The sequence below is a fragment of the Somniosus microcephalus genome, chromosome 10 (assembly GCF_052327205.1).
Source record: "Somniosus microcephalus isolate GS21.2 chromosome 10, FLI_Smic_1.0, whole genome shotgun sequence".
In the NCBI taxonomy this organism is placed as follows: Eukaryota; Metazoa; Chordata; class Chondrichthyes; order Squaliformes; family Somniosidae; genus Somniosus; species Somniosus microcephalus.
The window spans coordinates 231,064,922-231,086,123 of NC_140996.1; the positions used below are offsets into that span (position 1 = coordinate 231,064,922).

The 21,202-nt window shown below is 56.3% G+C and overlaps 1 protein-coding gene across 1 annotated transcript in view; it reads right to left on the bottom strand.

Moving 5' to 3' along the window:
* Positions 1 to 7,927: 7,927 nt before the first annotated feature.
* Positions 7,928 to 21,202, bottom strand: part of arrb1 (arrestin, beta 1) — a 211,741-nt gene continuing 198,466 nt past the window's right edge. The window contains exons 13-15 of the mRNA XM_085999750.1: positions 14,879 to 14,949; positions 14,481 to 14,532; positions 7,928 to 9,304 (exon numbers count right to left, since the gene is read on the bottom strand). Coding sequence (XP_085855876.1) covers positions 9,193 to 9,304; positions 14,481 to 14,532; positions 14,879 to 14,949 — 235 coding nt within the window. The 3' untranslated portion in view covers positions 7,928 to 9,192. The remainder of the gene's footprint in view (positions 9,305 to 14,480; positions 14,533 to 14,878; positions 14,950 to 21,202) is intronic.

The window sequence follows — 21,202 nt, forward strand, 5'->3', positions numbered from 1 at the left end:
AGTTCGATACAAGTTTAGTATAACATCTCTACTTTTCAGTTCTATCCCTGTAGAAAATAAACCCTAGTGCTTGGTTTGCTTTTTTTATGGCCTTGTTAACCCGCGTCACTACTTTCAGTGATTTGTGTATTTGTGCTCCCAGAGCCCTTTGCTCCTCTACCCCATTTAGATTCTTTTCCAAGTAATATGTGACCTCATTATTTTTCTATCCAAAACGTAATACCTCGCACTTACCTCTGTTGAAATTCGTTTGCCAATATCGCCCTGAGGGAGAGGGACTGCGAGACACCGTTCCTCTCACCGAATGTCCCCACCCCCCGTCCCGCTGTGTCTCAACGGCCAGAAGTGGGGACATCGCTTGACGCACCCGATCCGGCCAAGGGAGAGAAGTGGAGCGCAGCACGCACCGAATGAAGAGTGTCTCCAAAGATAAACTATAATCATTTATTTATACTTCAAAGAGGTTTCGTACATCACAGTTCATTTAAAACCACGGAGGAAACAGAGGGACGGCATTGGGATAGCGCCCAACCCGCCCAGCGTACAGAAACAACAGCACGCCCAAAATACAACTGTCCCATTGGCATCTAGAGTCCGACATTGGGAATGCATCAGTACTAATACAGATCGTCTTATCAAACAGGAATCACATAAAGTCTATCTGCATAATAAATTAAAAAAACAAGGCGCTTATTTATTCCATTGATAAAAATGAAGGTGACGTTATTCATAGTAACAACACTGCGAAAGGAGCCTCAATCGGGTGTGACTGGCGAAGGATTATCGTCACTAAGAGTACAATCAATGTCCTTTGAGTTTGAGTCAATCAGTTGGTCCCTGTTGCAGCGACACAGCCACGCACTGTACGGACGGTCGGTCACCCCGGGCGCCGAGTTACGCGGGACGCTCGGTCAGAAAGTCGCTCTGGCACCGGGGCGTTGGACACACACACACACCGGGGGCTCGCGTTTTTTCCCCTTTCTGGCCGCAATCGGGGAAATGGGGCTTCCAGTTTGTGGGCGGGACCGGCGTCCCAACGCGGTTTTTTCTTCTTCGAAGCAGCGTTAAAGATGGCGGAATCTCGAGTGACGCCGGACGTAACTGTCGCTCGAGTTTCCGCCATCTTCTGGACTGGGATTTTGGCCGATTACGCCTGGACGGCGCTGATATAACTCGCGGGAACTCGAGTGTGTGTGTTCACTGAGTTGGACAGGGCGCTGGGTCAGAAACACGCTCTGGCGGGGAGTTAGACACAACGGGGTGGAACTTCCGCCAGAGTTTCTCCAGGGTTTTATTTTTTTACCCGGATGGAGTTGAGATACAAATCAGCCACAAGCTCATTGAATGGCAGAAGAGACTGGAGGGGCTGAATGGCCGCCTCCTGTTCCTATGTCCCTAAAACAGGCAATGGCAGATCACCCAATTTTTCCCCCCCCCCCCCCCCATTGATTGGCTGTCTTGTCATTTCACGTTACTGGGCAAAACCGATTCCGCCTGCCCGCTGATCCCAGACTCCCAGCGGAGGCGCCTTGCTTCATGGGAGCGTCAGGGTGGGAGAACCGAGCCTACAGTGGTGTAGCACTATCGCCCCACTGAGCGAATTTACCCTAACGGTCCTTGGTAATCTGGAAGAGAAAGTCAAAGCATGACACAGGTCCAGTACGATAGCAGTGCAGGCAAGGTGCTAACTGCTAGGCACCGCCCTGTAGCAACAACCCCACTTACTATAAATGACCAACATGCGTCCCAGGTGACCCGTGGACTTACTGGAATGTAGAGCCGCCAGCGATCTGTCTTCTCGTGTCCTTAGGCACAAACTATAGCAACTTATAATCATTATTAATCTTAAATAGGATATAGAAAAGCCAACATATTACAACATGCTCAAGGCTTATAGTCAACGGTAAGCTTGTCACTAAATGACAAAGATGGCACTATTTTAAGGTTGATAATAGACTGGTACAGTGTGATCTCATGTTGCTTAACTTCAAGCCCAGTACCTTATTTCTAAAGCGAGGTTTTGATTTACTTTTTTGTGCACATCAATGTTAGGGATCTTGGGGAATGACAAGTTTTACACCTCAATTTTGGCATCCAGTATTGCCGAATTTGGCAAATTAAAATCTCCCTCTACACTGTCTCATCAAACACTCGCAGGACAGGTACAGCACGGGTTAGATACAGAGTAACGCTCCCTCTACACTGTCCCATCAAACACTCCCAGGGCAGGTACAGCACGGGTTAGATACAGAGTAAAGCTCCCTCTACACTGTCCCATCAAACACTCCCAGGGCAGGTACAGCACGGGATAGATACAGAGTAAAGCTCCCTCTACACTGTCCCATCAAACACTCCCAGGGCAGGTACAGCACGGGTTAGATACAGAGGAAAGCTCCCTCTACACTGTCCCATCAAACACTCCCAGGGCAGGTACAGCACGGGTTAGATACAGAGTAACGCTCCCTCTACACTGTCTCATCAAACACTCCCAGGGCAGGTACAGCACGGGTTAGATACAGAGTAAAGCTCCCTCTACACTGTCTCATCAAACACTCCCAGGGCAGGTACAGCACGGGTTAGATACAGAGTAACGCTCCCTCTACACTGTCCCATCAAACACTCCCAGGGCAGGTACAGCACAGGTTAGATACAGAGTAAAGCTCCCTCTACACTGTCCCATCAAACACTCCCAGGGCAGGTACAGCACGGGTTAGATACAGAGTAAAGCTCCCTCTACACTGTCCCATCAAACACTCCCAGGGCAGGTACAGCACGGGTTAGATACAGAGTAAAGCTCCCTCTGCACTGTCCCATCAAACACTCCCAGGGCAGGTACAGCACGGGTTAGATACAGAGTAAAGCTCCCTCGACACAGTCCCATAAAACACTCCCAGGGCAGGTACAGCACGGGTTAGATACAGAGTAAAGCTCCCTCTACACTGTCCCATCAAACACTCCCAGGGCAGGTACAGCACGGGTTAGATACAGAGTAAAGCTCCCTCTGCACTGTCCCATCAAACACTCCCAGGGCAGGTACAGCACGGGTTAGATACAGAGTAAAGCTCCCTCTACACAGTCCTATAAAACACTCCCAGGGCAGGTACAGCACGGGTTAGATACAGAGTAAAGCTCCGACTACACTGCCTCATCAAACACTCCCAGGGCAGGTACAGCATGGGTTAGATACAGAGTAAAGCTCCCTCTACACTGTCCCATCAAACACTCCCAGGGCAGGTACAGCACGGGTTAGATACAGAGTAAAGCTCCCTCTACACTGTCCCATCAAACACTCCCAGGGCAGGTACAGCACGGGTTAGATACAGAGTAAAGCTCCCTCTACACTGTCCCCATCAAACACTCCCGGGGCAGGTACAGCACGGGTTAGATACAGAGTGAAGCTCCCTCTACACTGTCCCATCAAACACTCCCAGGGCAGGTACAGCACGGGTTAGATACAGAGTGAAGCTCCCTCTACACTGTCCCATCAAACACTCCCAGGGCAGGTACAGCACGGGTTAGATACAGAGTAAAGCTCCCTCTACACTGTCCCATCAAACACTCCCAGGGCAGGTACAGCACGGGTTAGATACAGAGTAAAGCTCCCTCTACACTGTCCCATCAAACACTCCCAGGGCAGGTACAGCACGGGTTAGATACAGAGTAAAGCTCCCTCTACACTGTCCCATGAAACACTCCCAGGGCAGGTACAGCGCGGGTTAGATACAGAGTAAAGCTCCCTCTACACTGTCCCATGAAACACTCCCAGGGCAGGTACAGCACAGGTTAGGTACAGAGTAAAGCTCCCTCTACACTGTCCCATCAAACACTCCCAGGGCAGGTACAGCACGGGTTAGATACAGAGTAAAGCTCCCTCTACACTGTCCCATCAAACACTCCCAGGGCAGGTACAGCACAGGTGAGGTACAGAGTAAAGCTCCCTCTAAACTGTCCCATCAAACACTCCCAGGGCAGGTACAGTCCAAGTTAGATACAGAGTAAAGCTCCCTCTACACTGTCCCATCAAACACTCCAAGGGCAGGTACAGCACGGGTTAGATACAGAGTAAAGCTCCCTCAACACTGCCCCATCAAACACTCCCAGGGCAGGTACAGCACGGGTTAGATACAGAGTAAAGCTCCCTCTACAGTGTCCCATCAAACACTCCCAGGGCAAGTACAGCACAGGTTAGGTACAGAGTAAAGCTCCCTCTACACTGTCCCATCAAACACTCCCAGGGCAGGTACAGCACGGGTTAGATACAGAGTAAAGCTCCCTCTACACTGTCCCATCAAACACTCCCAGGGCAGGTACAGCACAGGTGAGGTACAGAGTAAAGCTCCCTCTAAACTGTCCCATCAAACACTCCCAGGGCAGGTACAGTCCAAGTTAGATACAGAGTAAAGCTCCCTCTACACTGTCCCATCAAACACTCCAAGGGCAGGTACAGCACGGGTTAGATACAGAGTAAAGCTCCCTCAACACTGCCCCATCAAACACTCCCAGGGCAGGTACAGCACGGGTTAGATACAGAGTAAAGCTCCCTCTACAGTGTCCCATCAAACACTCCCAGGGCAAGTACAGCACAGGTTAGGTACAGAGTAAAGCTCCCTCTACACTGTCGCATCAAACACTCCCAGGGCAGGTACAGCACGGGTTAGGTACAGAGTAAAGCTCCCTCTACACTGTCCCATCAAACATTCCCAGGGCAGGTACAGCACGGGTTAGATACAGAGTAAAGCTCCCTCTACACTGTCCCATCAAACACACCCAGGGCAGGTACAGCACGGGTTAGATACAGAGTAAAGCTCCCTCTACACTGTCCCATCAAACACTCCCAGGGCAGGTACAGCACGGGTTAGATACAGAGTAAAGCTCCCTCTACACTGTCCCATGAAACACTCCCAGGGCAGGTACAGCGCGGGTTAGATACAGAGTAAAGCTCCCTCGACACTGTCCCATTAAACACTCCCAGGGCAGGTACAGCACAGGTTAGGTACAGAGTAAAGCTCCCTCTACACTGTCCCATCAAACACTCCCAGGGCAGGTACAGCACGGGGTTAGATACAGAGTAAAGCTCCCTCTACACTGTCCCATCAAACACTCCCAGGGCATGTACAGCACAGGTTAGATACAGAGTAAAGCTCCCTCTACCCTGTCCCATCAAACACACCCAGGGCAGGTACAGCACGGGTTAGATACAGAGTAAAGATCCCTCTACACTGTCCCATCAAACACTCCCAGGGCAGGTACAGCACGGGGTAGATACAGAGTAAAGCTCCCTCTACACTGTCCCATCAAACACTCCCAGGGCAGGAACAGCACGGGTTAGATACAGAGTAAAGCTCCCTCTACCCTGTCCCATCAAACACACCCAGGGCAGGTACAGCACGGGTTAGATACAGAGTAAAGCTCCCTCTACACTGTCCCATGAAACACTCCCAGGGCAGGTACAGCACGGGTTAGATACAGAGTAAAGCTCCCTCTACACTGTCCCATCAAACGCTCCCAGGGCAGGTACAGCACGGGTTAGATACAGAGTAAAGCTCCCTCTACACTGTCCCATCAAACGCTCCCAGGGCAGGTACAGCACGGGTTAGATACAGAGTAAAGCTCCCTCTACACTGTCCCATCAAACACTCCCAGGGCAGGTACAGCACGGGTTAGATACAGAGTAAAGCTCCCTCTACACTGTCCCCATCAAACACTCCCGGGGCAGGTACAGCACGGGTTAGATACAGAGTGAAGCTCCCTCTACACTGTCCCATCAAACACTCCCAGGGCAGGTACAGCACGGGTTAGATACAGAGTGAAGCTCCCTCTACACTGTCCCATCAAACACTCCCAGGGCAGGTACAGCACGGGTTAGATACAGAGTAAAGCTCCCTCTACACTGTCCCATCAAACACTCCCAGGGCAGGTACAGCACGGGTTAGATACAGAGTAAAGCTCCCTCTACACTGTCCCATCAAACACTCCCAGGGCAGGTACAGCACGGGTTAGATACAGAGTAAAGCTCCCTCTACACTGTCCCATGAAACACTCCCAGGGCAGGTACAGCGCGGGTTAGATACAGAGTAAAGCTCCCTCTACACTGTCCCATGAAACACTCCCAGGGCAGGTACAGCACAGGTTAGGTACAGAGTAAAGCTCCCTCTACACTGTCCCATCAAACACTCCCAGGGCAGGTACAGCACGGGTTAGATACAGAGTAAAGCTCCCTCTACACTGTCCCATCAAACACTCCCAGGGCAGGTACAGCACAGGTGAGGTACAGAGTAAAGCTCCCTCTAAACTGTCCCATCAAACACTCCCAGGGCAGGTACAGTCCAAGTTAGATACAGAGTAAAGCTCCCTCTACACTGTCCCATCAAACACTCCAAGGGCAGGTACAGCACGGGTTAGATACAGAGTAAAGCTCCCTCAACACTGCCCCATCAAACACTCCCAGGGCAGGTACAGCACGGGTTAGATACAGAGTAAAGCTCCCTCTACAGTGTCCCATCAAACACTCCCAGGGCAAGTACAGCACAGGTTAGGTACAGAGTAAAGCTCCCTCTACACTGTCCCATCAAACACTCCCAGGGCAGGTACAGCACGGGTTAGATACAGAGTAAAGCTCCCTCTACACTGTCCCATCAAACACTCCCAGGGCAGGTACAGCACAGGTGAGGTACAGAGTAAAGCTCCCTCTAAACTGTCCCATCAAACACTCCCAGGGCAGGTACAGTCCAAGTTAGATACAGAGTAAAGCTCCCTCTACACTGTCCCATCAAACACTCCAAGGGCAGGTACAGCACGGGTTAGATACAGAGTAAAGCTCCCTCAACACTGCCCCATCAAACACTCCCAGGGCAGGTACAGCACGGGTTAGATACAGAGTAAAGCTCCCTCTACAGTGTCCCATCAAACACTCCCAGGGCAAGTACAGCACAGGTTAGGTACAGAGTAAAGCTCCCTCTACACTGTCGCATCAAACACTCCCAGGGCAGGTACAGCACGGGTTAGGTACAGAGTAAAGCTCCCTCTACACTGTCCCATCAAACATTCCCAGGGCAGGTACAGCACGGGTTAGATACAGAGTAAAGCTCCCTCTACACTGTCCCATCAAACACACCCAGGGCAGGTACAGCACGGGTTAGATACAGAGTAAAGCTCCCTCTACACTGTCCCATCAAACACTCCCAGGGCAGGTACAGCACGGGGTTAGATACAGAGTAAAGCTCCCTCTACACTGTCCCATGAAACACTCCCAGGGCAGGTACAGCGCGGGTTAGATACAGAGTAAAGCTCCCTCGACACTGTCCCATTAAACACTCCCAGGGCAGGTACAGCACAGGTTAGGTACAGAGTAAAGCTCCCTCTACACTGTCCCATCAAACACTCCCAGGGCAGGTACAGCACGGGGTTAGATACAGAGTAAAGCTCCCTCTACACTGTCCCATCAAACACTCCCAGGGCATGTACAGCACAGGTTAGATACAGAGTAAAGCTCCCTCTACCCTGTCCCATCAAACACACCCAGGGCAGGTACAGCACGGGTTAGATACAGAGTAAAGATCCCTCTACACTGTCCCATCAAACACTCCCAGGGCAGGTACAGCACGGGGTAGATACAGAGTAAAGCTCCCTCTACACTGTCCCATCAAACACTCCCAGGGCAGGAACAGCACGGGGTTAGATACAGAGTAAAGCTCCCTCTACCCTGTCCCATCAAACACACCCAGGGCAGGTACAGCACGGGTTAGATACAGAGTAAAGCTCCCTCTACACTGTCCCATGAAACACTCCCAGGGCAGGTACAGCACGGGTTAGATACAGAGTAAAGCTCCCTCTACACTGTCCCATCAAACGCTCCCAGGGCAGGTACAGCACGGGTTAGATACAGAGTAAAGCTCCCTCTACACTGTCCCATCAAACGCTCCCAGGGCAGGTACAGCACGGGTTAGATACAGAGTAAAGCTCCCTCTACACTGTCCCATCAAACGCTCCCAGGGCAGGTACAGCACGGGTTAGATACAGAGTAAAGCTCCCTCTACACTGTCCCATCAAACGCTCCCAGGGCAGGTACAGCACGGGTTAGATACAGAGTAAAGCTCCCTCTACCCTGTCCCATCAAACACTCCCAGGGCAGGTACAGCACGGGTTAGATACAGAGTAAAGCTCCCTCTACACTGTCCCATCAATCACTCCCAGGGCAGGTACAGCACAGGTTAGATACAGAGTAAAGCTCCCTCTACACTGTCCCATCAATCACTCCCAGGGCTGGTACATCACGAGTTACGTGTTGAACCTCTTGGAATAGTCTAACCGGAGTTGGAAACCCAACACAAAATGCGGTGCGCCTAAAGATTCGACTTCTAAAACAAGCATGGGCTGGCGTGGCCGGATGGCAGGGAGCGAAATAGAGCCTAGTGTCAGGCACAATTGACTGAACGCCAGGTTCCTCACCCGGTGCTGCGGTTTGCCTTGGTCTTGGCATCATTCTGACACAGTCCTTGACAAAGAACAGAACGAGAAAAGGTTTTGGTAGAGATGGCAGTACTTTATAATAAAGATATCGCCTGCCGAGCAGTGTTGCTTCTTGTGTGCTTTATTTAGTTTTTTTGCATTTGGTTGAAAATATTCAAGTGAACCTCGGAATTATTGGCCTCGATGATGAGGGTTGGATTGGGTTGCCAACTCTAGGTGAACCTAATCCTGCAGGTTTCATCACGTGACCTCCCAGCGGCCCTGTAAAAATCATTACTTTCCCTCCACATTTCCAATACTTCCCTCCCTAAATAAACAAAACTGGCGAAAGGAAATGTTTAAAAATCCCTACGATTTTTACACCCGTGGGTGTTTTTGCTCCCAGCAGTGAATCTTCGATTCCTGGAGACTCCAGGCCAATCCTGGAGGGGTTGGCCACCCTGGATGGGGGGGGGGGGCCTGGAGTCTGAGGCCTACCTGAGGCTTCGACTCCTGAAGAGGCTGCGAAGGAACGGGCATCATTACTGTACCAGTCTACCGTGTTTTGAGCCGGTGAGTTTTAGGCCCGTGATTATCCGGAGGCCTCAGTTTTTGTTTTTTGATTTTCTAACAAAAACGAGGAGGAAAATAAAACGAACAACAGCAGCTTTTCATGAACCAAGAGTCACCCCCGTTTCGAAGCGGTTCGAGGGTCGGTGGGGGGTGGGTGGGGGAGGCGGGGGTTTATCGGTCATTGAGCTGTGGGGAAATCGCTCCATCTTCATCTTCATCGTTGTCATCTTTCAATCCCTTCAGCCTCTGGCGCGCGAAATCCTCAAAGACAATATCATCGTCGCTGGAAATGGAAGAGGACGTGAGGTGAATAAGCCGCCTTTAAACAACAACCAATACTGCACTCAGTGGAGCGAGTGTCACTTTGCATTCTTTCTACTGGCTGAATATTTATGGCCCAGAACCCCCCTGTTCTTCTTTGAAACATTGCCGTGGGATCTTTGACGTCCACCTGAGGGAGCAGACGGGGCCTCGGTTTAACGTCTCATCCGAAAGATGGCCCCTCCGACAGTGCAGCACTCCCTCAGTACTGCCCCTCCGAAAGTGCGGCGCTCCCTCAGTACTGCCCCTCTGAGAGTGCGGCACTCCCTCAGTACTGCCCCTCCGACAGTGCGGCGCTCCCTCAGTACTGCCCCTCCGACAGTGCGGCGCTCCCTCAGTACTGCCCCTCCGACAGTGCGGTACTCCCTCAGTACTGCCCCTCTGACAGTGCGGCACTCCCTCAGTACTGCCCCTCCGACAGTGCGGCGCTCCCTCAGTACTGCCCCTCCGACAGTGCGGCGCCCCCTCAGTACTGCCCCTCCGACAGTGCAGTGCTCCCTCAGTACTGCCCCTCCGACAGTGCAGTGCTCCCTCAGCACTGCCCCTCCGACAGTGCGGCGCTCCCTCAGTACTGCCCCTCCGACAGTGCGGCGCTCCCTCAGTACTGCCCCTCTGAAAGTGCGGCGCTCCCTCAGTACTGCCCCTCCGAAAAGTGCAGCAATCCCTCAGTACTGCCCCTCCCACAGTGTGGTGCTCCCTCAGTACTGCCCCTCCAACAGTGCGGCGCTCCCTCAGTACTGCCCCTCCGACAGTGCAGTGCTCCCTCAGCACTGCCCCTCCGACAGTGCGGCGCTCCCTCAGTACTGCCCCTCCGACAGTGCGGCGCTCCCTCAGTACTGCCCCTCTGAAAGTGCGGCGCTCCCTCAGTACTGCCCCTCCGAAAAGTGCGGCGCTCACTCAGTACTGCCCCTCCGACAGTGCGGTGCTCCCTCAGTACTGACCCTCCGACAGTGCAGCGCTCCCTCAGTACTGCCCCTCCGACAGTGCGGTGCCCCCTTAGTACTGCCCCTCCGACAGTGCGGCGCTCCCTCAGTACTGCCCCTCCGACAGTGCAGCACCCCCTCAGTACTGCCCCTCCAACAGTGCAGTACTCCCTCAGTACTGCCCCTCCGACAGTGTGGCACTCCCTCAGTACTGCCCCTCCAACAGTGCACCGCTCCCTCAGTACTGCACCACTGACAGTGCAGCGCTCCTTCAGTACTGCCCTTCCGACAGTGCAGAGCTCCCTCAGTACTGCCCCTCAAACAGTGCTGCTCTCCCTCAGTACTGCCCCTCCGACAGTGCGGCGCTCCCGCAGTACTGCCCCTCTGACAATGCGACGCTCCCTCAGTACTGCCCCTCCGACACTGCGGCTCTCCCTCAGTACCGCCCCTCCGACAGTGTGGCGCTCCCTCAGTACTGCTCCTCCAACAGTGCGGCGCTCCCTCAGTACTGCCCCCCCGACAGTGCGGCTCCCCCTCAGTACTGTCCCTCCGACAGTGCGGCGCTCCCTCAGTACTGCCCCTCCGACAGTGCGGCGCTCCCTCAGTACTGCCCCCCCGACAGTGCGGCTCTCCCTCAGTACTGCCCCTCCGACAGTGCGGCTCTCCCTCAGTACTGCCACTCCGACAGTGCAGCGCTCCCTCAGTACTGCCCCTCCGACAGTGCTGCGCTCCCTCAGTACTGCCCCTCCGACAGTGCGGCGCTCCCACAGTACTGATCCTCCGACAGTGCAGCGCTCCCTGAGTACCACCCCTCGGACAGTGTAGCTCTCCCTCAGTACTGCCCCTCCGACAGTGCGGCGCTCCCACAGTACTGCCCCTCCGACAGTGCAGCGCTCCCTCAGTACTGCCCCTCCGACAGTGCAGCGCTCCCTCAGTACTGCCCCTCCGACAGTGCGGCTCTCCCTCAGTACCGCCCCTCCGACAGTGCGGCGCTCCCTCAGTACTGCCCCTCTGACAGTGCGGCGCTCCCTCAGTACTGCCGCCCCGACAGTGCGGCTCTCTCTCAGTACTGTCCCTCCGAAAGTGCAGCGCTCCCTCAGTACTGCCCCTCCTACAGTGCGGCTCCCCCTCAGTACTGCACCTCCGACAGTGCAGCGCTCCCTCAGTACTGCCCCTCCGACAGTGCGGTGCTCCCTCAGTACTGCCCCTCCGACAGTGCGGCTCTCCCTCAGTACCGCCCCTCCGACAGTGCGGTGCTCCCTCAGTACTGCCCCTCCGACAGTGCGGCGCTCCCACAGTACTGCCCCTCCGACAGTGCAGCGCTCCCTCAGTACTGTCCCTCCGACAGTGCAGCGCTCCCTCAGTACTGCCCCTCCGACAGTGCAGCGCTCCCTCAGTACTGCCCCTCCGACAGTGCGGCTCTCCCTCAGTACCGCCCCTCCGACAGTGCGGCGCTCCCTCAGTACTGCCCCTCTGACAGTGCGGCGCTCCCTCAGTACTGTCCCTCCAAAAGTGTGGCGCTCCCTCAGTACTGCCCCTCCGACAGTGCGGCGCTCCCACAGTACTGCACCTCCGACAGTGCGGCTCTCCCTCAGTACTGCCCCTCCGACAGTGCAGCGCTCCCTCAGTACTGTCCCTCCGACAGTGCGGCGCTCCCTCAGTACTGCCCCCCGACAGTGCGGCGCTCCCTCAGTACTGCCCCTCCGACAGTGCGGCGCTCCCTCAGTACTGCCCCACCGACAGTGCAGCGCTCCCTCAGTACTGCCCCTCCGACAGTGCGGCTCTCCCTCAGTACTGTCCCTCCGAAAGTGCAGCGCTCCCTCAGTACTGCCCCTCCGACAGTGCGGCACTCCCTCAGTACTGCCCCTCCGACAGTGCGGCACTCCCTCAGTACTGCCCCTCCGACAGTGCAGTGCTCCCTCAGTACTGTCCCTCCTACAGTGCGTCTCTCCCTCAGTACTGCACCTCCGACAGTGCGGCGCTCCCTCAGTACTGCCCCTCCGACAGTGCGGCGCTCCCTCAGTACTGCCCCTCCGACAGTGCAGCGCTCCCTCAGTACTGCCCCTCCGACAGTGCGGCGCTCCCTCAGTGCTGCCCCTCCGACAGTGCAGCGCTCCCTCAGTACTGCCCCTCTGACAGTGCGGCGCTCCCTCAGTACTGTCCCTCCGACAGTGCAGCGCTCCCTCATTGCTGCCCCTCCGACAGTGCGGCGCTCCCTCAGTACTGCCCCTCCGACAGTGCAGCGGCTCCCTCAGTACTGCCCCTCCAACAGTGCAGCGCTCCCTCAGTACTGCCCCTCTGACAGTGCGGCGCTCCCTCAGTACTGTCCCTCCGACAGTGCAGCGCTCCCTCAGTACTGCCCCTCCGACAGTGCGGCGCTCCCTCAGTACTGCCCCTCCGACAGTGTGGCGCTCCCTCAGTACTGCCCCACCGACAGTGCAGCGCTCCCTCAGTACTGTCCCTCTGACAGTGCGGTGCTCCCTCAGTACTGCCCCTCCGACAGTGCGGCGCTCCCACAGTACTGCCCCTCCGACAGTGCGGCTCTCCCTCAGTACTGCCCCTCCGACAGTGCAGCGCTCCCTCAGTACTGTCCCTCCGACAGTGCGGCGCTCCCTCAGTACTGCCCCACCGACAGTGCGGCGCTCCCTCAGTACTGCCCCTCCGACAGTGCGGCGCTCCCTCAGTACTGCCCCTCCGACAGTGCGGCGCTCCCTCAGTACTGCCCCACCGGCAGTGCAGCGCTCCCTCAGTACTGTCCCTCCGACAGTGTGGCGCTCCCTCAGCACTGCCCCTCCGACAGTGTGGCGCTCCCTCAGTACTGCCCCTCCGACAGTGCGGCTCTCCCTCAGTACTGTCCCTCCGACAGTGCGGCGCTCCCTCAGTACTGCCCTTCCGACAGTGCGGCGCTCCCTCAGTACTGCCCCCCGACAGTGCGGCTCTCCCTCAGTACTGCCCCTCCGACAGTGCGGCGCTCCCTCAGTACTGTCCCTCCTACAGTGCGGCTCTCCCTCAGTACTGCACCTCCGACAGTGCGGCGCTCCCTCAGTACTGCCCCTCCGACAGTGCGGCGCTCCCTCAGTACTGCCCCTCCGACAGTGCGGCGCTCCCTCAGTACTGCCCCTCCGACAGTGCGGCGCTCCCTCAGTGCTGCCCCTCCGACAGTGCAGCGCTCCCTCAGTACTGCCCCTCTGACAGTGCAGCGCTCCCTCAGTACTGTCCCTCCGACAGTGCAGCGCTCCCTCAGTACTGCCCCTCCGACAGTGCGGCGCTCCCTCAGTACTGCCCCTCCAACAGTGCAGCGCTCCCTCAGTACTGTCCCTCCAACAGTGCAGCGCTCCCTCATTGCTGCCCCTCCGACAGTGCGGCGCTCCCTCAGTACTGCCCCTCCGACAGTGCAGCGGCTCCCTCAGTACTGTCCCTCCAACAGTGCAGCGCTCCCTCAGTACTGCCCCTCCGACAGTGCGGCGCTCCCTCAGTACTGTCCCTCCGACAGTGCGGCGCTCCCTCAGTACTGCCCCTCCGACAGTGCGGCGCTCCCTCAGTACTGCCCCTCCGACAGTGTGGCGCTCCCTCAGTACTGCCCCACCGACAGTGCAGCGCTCCCTCAGTACTGTCCCTCTGACAGTGCGGCGCTCCCTCAGTACTGCCCCTCCGACAGTGCGGCGCTCCCACAGTACTGCCCCTCCGACAGTGCGGCTCTCCCTCAGTACTGCCCCTCCGACAGTGCAGCGCTCCCTCAGTACTGTCCCTCCGACAGTGCGGCGCTCCCTCAGTTCTGCCCCACCGACAGTGCGGCGCTCCCTCAGTACTGCCCCTCCGACAGTGCGGCGCTCCCTCAGTACTGCCCCTCCGACAGTGCGGCGCTCCCTCAGTACTGCCCCACCGACAGTGCAGCGCTCCCTCAGTACTGCCCCTCCGACAGTGCGGCGCTCCCTCAGCACTGCCCCTCCGACAGTGCGGCGCTCCCTCAGTACTGCCCCTCCGACAGTGCAGCGCTCCCTCAGTACTGCCCCTCCGACAGTGCGGCTCTCCCTCAGTACTGCACTGGGAGTGTCAGCCTGGATTTTTGAACTCTGGTCTCTGGAGCAGGACTTGAACCCACGACCTTCTGAGGAAATACAGGGAGACTGAGAGACACACAGAGGCACACATGTGACGCTGAGTGAGGACATGGAAGGACACCCCTTCAGTTTGATGCTCCAATGAAGGACTTACTTGGTGTCAAATTCAATCAGATTGGTGTCAATGGGAACCTCATTTTCTGGAGCTGAAACAGAAAGAACATCCACGGATCAGTGAGGTGTCCACAGGTGAGCGTCTCGCTGGCTGATCGCACGTTGCCCTTCAGACATTTTCTTATTTCAGATTGCCACTGCTGAAATAGACCATGAGAGTCCATCGCCCTTAACTCACCCCCTCCCGCCCCTCACCACCATCTCCCTCCCTCCCTCCCCATCCCTTTTCCCTTATCTTCACCATCTCCCTCCCTCCCTCTTCTCTCTCCCTCCCTCCCTCTTCTCTCTCCCTCTCTCCCTCCCTCCCTCTTCTCTCTCCCTCCCTCTTCTCTCTCCCTCCCTCCCTCTTCTCTCTCCCTCCCTCCCTCTTCTCCTTACCTTCTCTGTAAAGTGCCTCTTCCTCAGGCTTCGCGTGCATTAAAGTAAAAGGCAGCTCAACGACCACGTCACTGAAAGGCAAGTGGAAGCAGATCATTAGGGGATGTGCAGTGTTCGCAAAGCCCTCTCTCACCTCCCTCTGCTGGTATCTCTCCATATACCTGTGCTCAGGCTCACCTTGAGCTATCTCCCTCTGCTGGTGGACACACAGACAGAGCGAGGGACAGGGAGAGAGACAGAGTGAGAGACAGAGAGAGTGAGAGAGCGTGAGAGAGACAGAGTGAGAGAGACAGCTTGTGGAAAATATCAGGGCATAAGGGAGAATTTCTACCCAAAATTCACAAAAATATGCCCGGAATTCAGAAATTTGAATGACGACCAAAAACTCCCATACCTACTAGGGGAAGAGAGAAATTGCGTAACCTTAGCGGCACACTATGTTACAGCTTGCCATAAACAGAGGGACAACCACTAAATATAAGAAAAGAGTACATACAAATTATATGAAAGTATATTTATACACTCAGGGATATATCTGTTTATACAATATATGGATAGATCTGTATTTTTGTGAACAAACATCAATGTTTTCCGATGCTTTGGCAACATAAGATGTAACTTGTCATGCCAATAAAGCAATTTGAATTGAATTGAGAGAGACAGGGTGAGAGAGAGAGAGAGAGAGAGAGAGAGAGAGATAGGACAAGGAGGAAGAAAAATAGGGAAGAAATCGTTATATATCAAGCCCCATTGTAAGGAGTATTGACAGTGCCTGTGAGTCAGTGCCTTCCACAGGCCGGAAGGAAGAAAAAAAGGAAGAGAAAAAAAAGAGAGAGACAAAGAGACAGAGAGAGAGACAGAGACAACATTCTAATTATGAAGACGGCGAGTCTGCATCTCGGCAAGTACTGAGGGAGCGCCGCACTGTCAAAGGGGCAGTACTGCGGGAGCGCCGCACTGTCGAAGGGGCAGTACTGAGGGAGCGCCGCACTGTCGGAGGGGCAGTACTGAGGGAGCGCCGCACTGTCGGAGGGGCAGTACTGAGGGAGTGCCGCACTGTCGGAGGGGCAGTACTGAGGAAGTGCCGCACTGTCGGAGGGCCAGTACTGAGGGAGCGCCGCACTGTCGGAGGGGCAGTACTGAGGGAGCGCCGCACTGTCGGAGGGGCAGTACTGAGGGAGTGCCGCACTGTCGGAGGGGCAGTACTGAGGGAGCGCCGCACTTTCGGAGGGGCAGTACAGAGGGAGCGCCGCACTGTCGGAGGGGCAGTACGGAGGGAGTGCCGCATAGTTGGAGGGGCAGTACTGAGGGAGTGCCGCGCTGTCGGAGGGGCAGTACTGAGGGAGCGCTGCACTGTCGGAGGGGCAGGACTGAGGGAGCGTCGCACTGTCGGAGGGGCAGTACTGAGGGAGTGCCGCACTGTCGGAGGGGCAGTACTGAGGGAGCGCCGCACTGTCGGAGGGGCAGTACTGAGGGAGCGCCGCACTGTCGGAGGGGCAGTACTGAGGGAGTGCCGCACTGTCGGAGGGGCAGCACTGAGGGAGCGCTGCACTGTCGGAGGGGCAGTACTGAGGGAGTGCCGCACTGTCGGAGGGGCAGTACTGAGGGAGCGCCGCACTGTCGGAGGGGCAGTACTGAGGGAGTGCCGCACTGTCGAAGGGGCAGTACTGAGGGAGTTCCGCACTGTCGGAGGGGCAGTACTGAGGGAGCGCCGCACTGTCGAGGGGCAGTACTGAGGGAGTGCCGCACTGTCGGAGGGGCAGTACTGAGAGATCGCCGCACTGTCGGAGGGGCAGTACTGAGGGAGCGCCGCACTGTCGGAGGGGCAATACTGAGGGAGCGCCGCACTGTCGGAGGGGCAGTACTGAAGGAGTGCCGCACTGTCGGAGGGGCAGTACTGAGGGAGCGCCGCACTGTCGGAGGGGCAATACTGAGGGAGTGCCGCACTGTCGGAGGGGCAGTACTGAGGGAGCGCCGCACTGTCGGAGGGGCAGTGCTGAAGGAGCACCGTACTGTCGGAGGGGCAGTACTGAGGGAGCGCCGCACTGTCGGAGGGGCAGTACTGAGGGAGCGCCGCACTGTCGGAGGGGCAGTACTGATGGAGCGCCGCTCTGTCGGAGGGCCAGTACTGAGGGAGCGCCGCACTGTCGGAGGGGCAGTACTGAGGGAGCGCCGCACTGTCGGAGGGGCAGTACTGAGGGAGAGCCGCACTGTCGAAGGGGCAGTACTGAGGGAGTTCCGCACTGTAGGAGGGGCAGTACTGAGGGAGCGCCGCACTGTCAGAGGGCCAGTACTGAGGGAGTGTCGCACTGTCGGAGGGGCAGTACTGAGGGAGCGCCGCACTGTCGGAGGGGCTGTACTGAGGGAGCGCCGCACTGTCGGAGAGGCAGTACTGAGGGAGCGCCGCAATGTCGGAGGGGCAGTACTGAGGGAGCGCCGCACTGTTGGAGGGGCAGTACTGAGGGAGCGCCGCACTGTCGGAGCGGCAGTTCTGAGGGAATGCTGCACTGTCACAGGGGCAGTACTGAGGGAGCGCTGCACTGTCGGAGGGGCAGTACTGAGGGAGCGCTGCACTGTCGTAGGGGTAGTACTGAGGGAGCGCTGCACTGTCGGAGGGGCAGTACTGAGGGAGCACTGCACTGTCGGAGGGGCAGTACCGAGGGAGCGCTGCACTGTCGGAGAGGCAGTACTGAGGGAGCGCCGCACTGTCGGAGGGGCAGTACTGAGGGAGCACTGCACTGTCGGAGGGGCAGTACCGAGGGAGCGCCGCACTTTCGGAGGGGCAGTACTGAGGGAGCGCCGCACTTTCGGAGGGGCAGTACTGAGGGAGCGCCGCACTGTCGGAGGGGCAGTACTGAGGGAGCACTGCACTGTCGGAGGGGCAGTACCGAGGGAGTGCCGCACTGTCGGAGAGGCAGTACTGAGGGAGCGCCGCACTGTCGGAGGGGCAGTACTGAGGGAGCGCTGCACTGTCGGAGCGGCAGTATTGAGGGAGTGCTGCACTGCCACAGGGGCAGTACTGAGGGAGCGCTGCACTGTCGGAGGGGCAGTACTGAGGGAGCGCTGCACTGTCGGAGGGGCAGTACTGAGGGAGCACTGCACTGTTGGAGCAGCAGTATTGAGGGAGTGCTACACTGTTACAGGGGCAGTACTGAGGGAGCGCTGCACTTTCGGAGGGGCAGTACTGAGGGAGCGCCGCACTGTCGGAGGGGCAGTACTGAGGGAGCACTGCACTGTCGGAGCGGCAGTATTGAGGGAGTGCTGCACTGTCACAGGGGCAGTACTGAGGGAGCGCTGCACTGTCGGAGGGGCAGTACTTAAGGAGCGCTGCACTGTCGGAGGGGCAATACTGAGGGAGCGCCGCACTGTCAGATGGGCAGTACTGAGGGAGTGCTGCACTGTCGGAGGGGCAGTACTGAAGGAGCGCTGCACTGTTGGAGGGGCAATACTGAGGGAGCACCGCACTGTCAGAGGGGCAGTACTGAGGGAGCGCCACACTGTCGGAGGGGCAGTACTAAAGGAGCGCTGCACTGTCAGAGGGGCAATACTGAGTGAGCGCTGCACTGTCGGAGGGGCAATACTGAGGGAGCGCTGCACTATCACAGGGGCAGTACTGAGGGAGCGCCGCACTGTCACATGGGCGGTACTGAGGGAGAACTGCACCTTCGGAGGTGCCATCTTTCAGATGAGACGCTAAACTGAGGCCCCGTCTGCTCTCTCAGGTGGACGTAAAAGATCCCATGGCACTATTTCGATGAAGAGCAGGGGAGTTCTCCCCGATGTCCTGGGGCCAATATTTATCACTGATTCAGAGCTGATACTCAGCTAAGCACTGCTCGTGGTGCTTGGATAGGAAAGAAAGAAAGAAAGAGAGAGAGAGAGAAAGAGAGAGAGAAAGAGAGAAAGAAGGAAAGAGAGAAAGAAAGAGAGAGAGAAAGTGAGAAAGAGAGAAAGATAGAGAGAAAGACAGAGAACTTGTGTTCACTCTCCTATCACAGGTTAACGAGTCTACACAAAGTGCCAAAATCCCGCTGGGTTAATGCTGAGCACATGAGCAGCTCGATATCCCGCGGTGCGCCAACTCCAGGGACCTCATTAACAACAGACACAATCCACAGAGCACGAGGTAGCGGGATTTCCTTCCGCTGCACTGTTACTGTCAATGTCCCCGGGAGATTCCACCCACAGTCTCTCCCTACCATACCCTGGGACTTCCTCTCGTTCATCCCAGCGCGAGGTAGCACGTGCAGGATCTCCCTAGAGCCTGGCCAACGGGACATTATTTCCAAGGTGCTCGTCGCGAGCCTGATCCTGTCCTAGAATCAGAGAATCACACAGCGCAGGAGGAGGCCATTCGGCCCATCGTGCCTGTGCCGGCTCTTTGAAGGAGCTCGCCAATTAGTCCCCCCGTCCCCTGTTATTTCCCCACAGCCCTGCAAATTTTTTTCTCCTTCAGATATATATTCCAATTCCCTGCTAACTCAGTAGCTGTCACTGGATTTTTACCAGCCCGATCCCAATTGTCATCCCTTCCAGCCCCCCTCCACTGTCGATCAGGATCTCTCTACCCAGACTCCTCGCCGCTCTGCAGCGCTCAGTACCACAGCTAATGGTGCATTTATTGAAATATATAACATATAAGATACTGAGTGGGCTTGACAAGGTAGACGCAGAGAGGATGTTTCCCCTCGTGGGGGAATCTAGAATTCGGGGGCACAGTTTCAGAATAAAGGGTCACCCGTTTAGAACTGAGATGAGGAGGAATTTCTTCTCTGAGGGTCGTAAATCTGTGGAATTCTCTGCCCCAGTGAGCCGTGGAGGCTGGGTCATTAAATACATTTAAGGTGGAGATAGACACATTTTTACAAGATAAGGGAGTGAAGGGTTATGGGGAGTGGGCGGGGAAGTGGCTTTGAGCCCAAGATCAGCCATGACCTTATTGAATGGCGGAGCAGGCTCGAGGGGCCAAGTGGCCTATTCCTGCTCCTATTTCTTATCTATATATATAAACGGATACTTCTTTCTGTCTGTCTATCTGTCTGTCCTTCTGTCTGTCTGTCCTTCTGTCTGTCCTCACGTGTGCGTCTGTCCGGCTATGCGCTCGAAAGTTATAGGGCGTACCTACGCGTGCGTTACGTCGAAAGAAAGCTTACCGTTCCGAAACGGTCGTAAGCGTATTTACGTTTCGGCCGGACAAAAATCACGCCCGTGGTATCCGAAAAACGTTCAACATTCCGCTCATTAGCATCTCATTATCCGCTCATTAGTGATAGAGTGACCTCGAGGTCGACCAATCGTACGCCGGGTTGCTGGCGCGTGCGGCCGGGCCCTCCTACGGTCGAGTGACGGGACGATTGACCAATCCTACGCTTTGGTGACCTGACGGTCGACCAATCGGTGCGTGTGTGGGCGGCCCTTATCGTTCTGAACCGAGGTGAGTCGCCGCCATCTTGATTCCAAACTTTTCCTTTCTTTTTCCCGCTTTCTGCGTCTTTCAAAAAAACGTTGCTTTTAAAACACATAGGCCTAGAAATTCAGTTTAGCCACTTTTGGGGCGGTAAAGTCGGGCGGCCGCTAAAGTTTGCGCCCGGCGCAAATTCGCGCCACCTTCGCCGATATTCAGTTGCATCGCCCCAAGAGGTTGCTGCTGCGCTAAAACAGGCGATGCACGACTATCTTTAGGCGCTAAGCCGGCGGTGCTAAGTGATACCCCTGAGGCCAGGCGCAGCGCCGGTGCGGCGAGTTGTTGATTGACGGCAGACACTCTGGCGCCGGTCAGCTCTTAAAGGGGGAGGGTGGATTTGTTTGCCTGCCATGCCCTGCACACTGCAGCCCTCAACCTAGGCCTGACTACTTCAGCTTCACCTGCACAATGCCCAGGGCTATGGAGAAGGCCAGGGAGAGAGCGCAGCGCTTCAGCGACGGTGACCTGAGGCTGCTGGTTGGCGGAGTGGAGCGCAGGCGCCATGTTCTGTTCCCAGAAGGTGGCAAGAGGCCGCTGCCCAGCGCCTACCGGAAAGCCTGGAGGGAGGTCTTGATGCGCTATCAATAACTCAAAAGACTGAGATTAAGCGAGTAATTAACAGGCTTTTATTAACAAGAGAATGAAGGTGTGCCTCGAGTGGTCGACCGGTCCAGAATACAAAGGGGCTGTGGAGCAGTCACCTTTATACCTGGATTCGTGGGAGGAGTCAGCCAAGGCATGTACAGGCATGTACACAGTGGAATACAAACAGTGGTTTACCACATTCACCCCTTGTTTAAAATTGAGTCCGGCGGGGTGAAGTGTATTAAAAGTTAGTGTATTGGAGTCTCTCCGGAGGT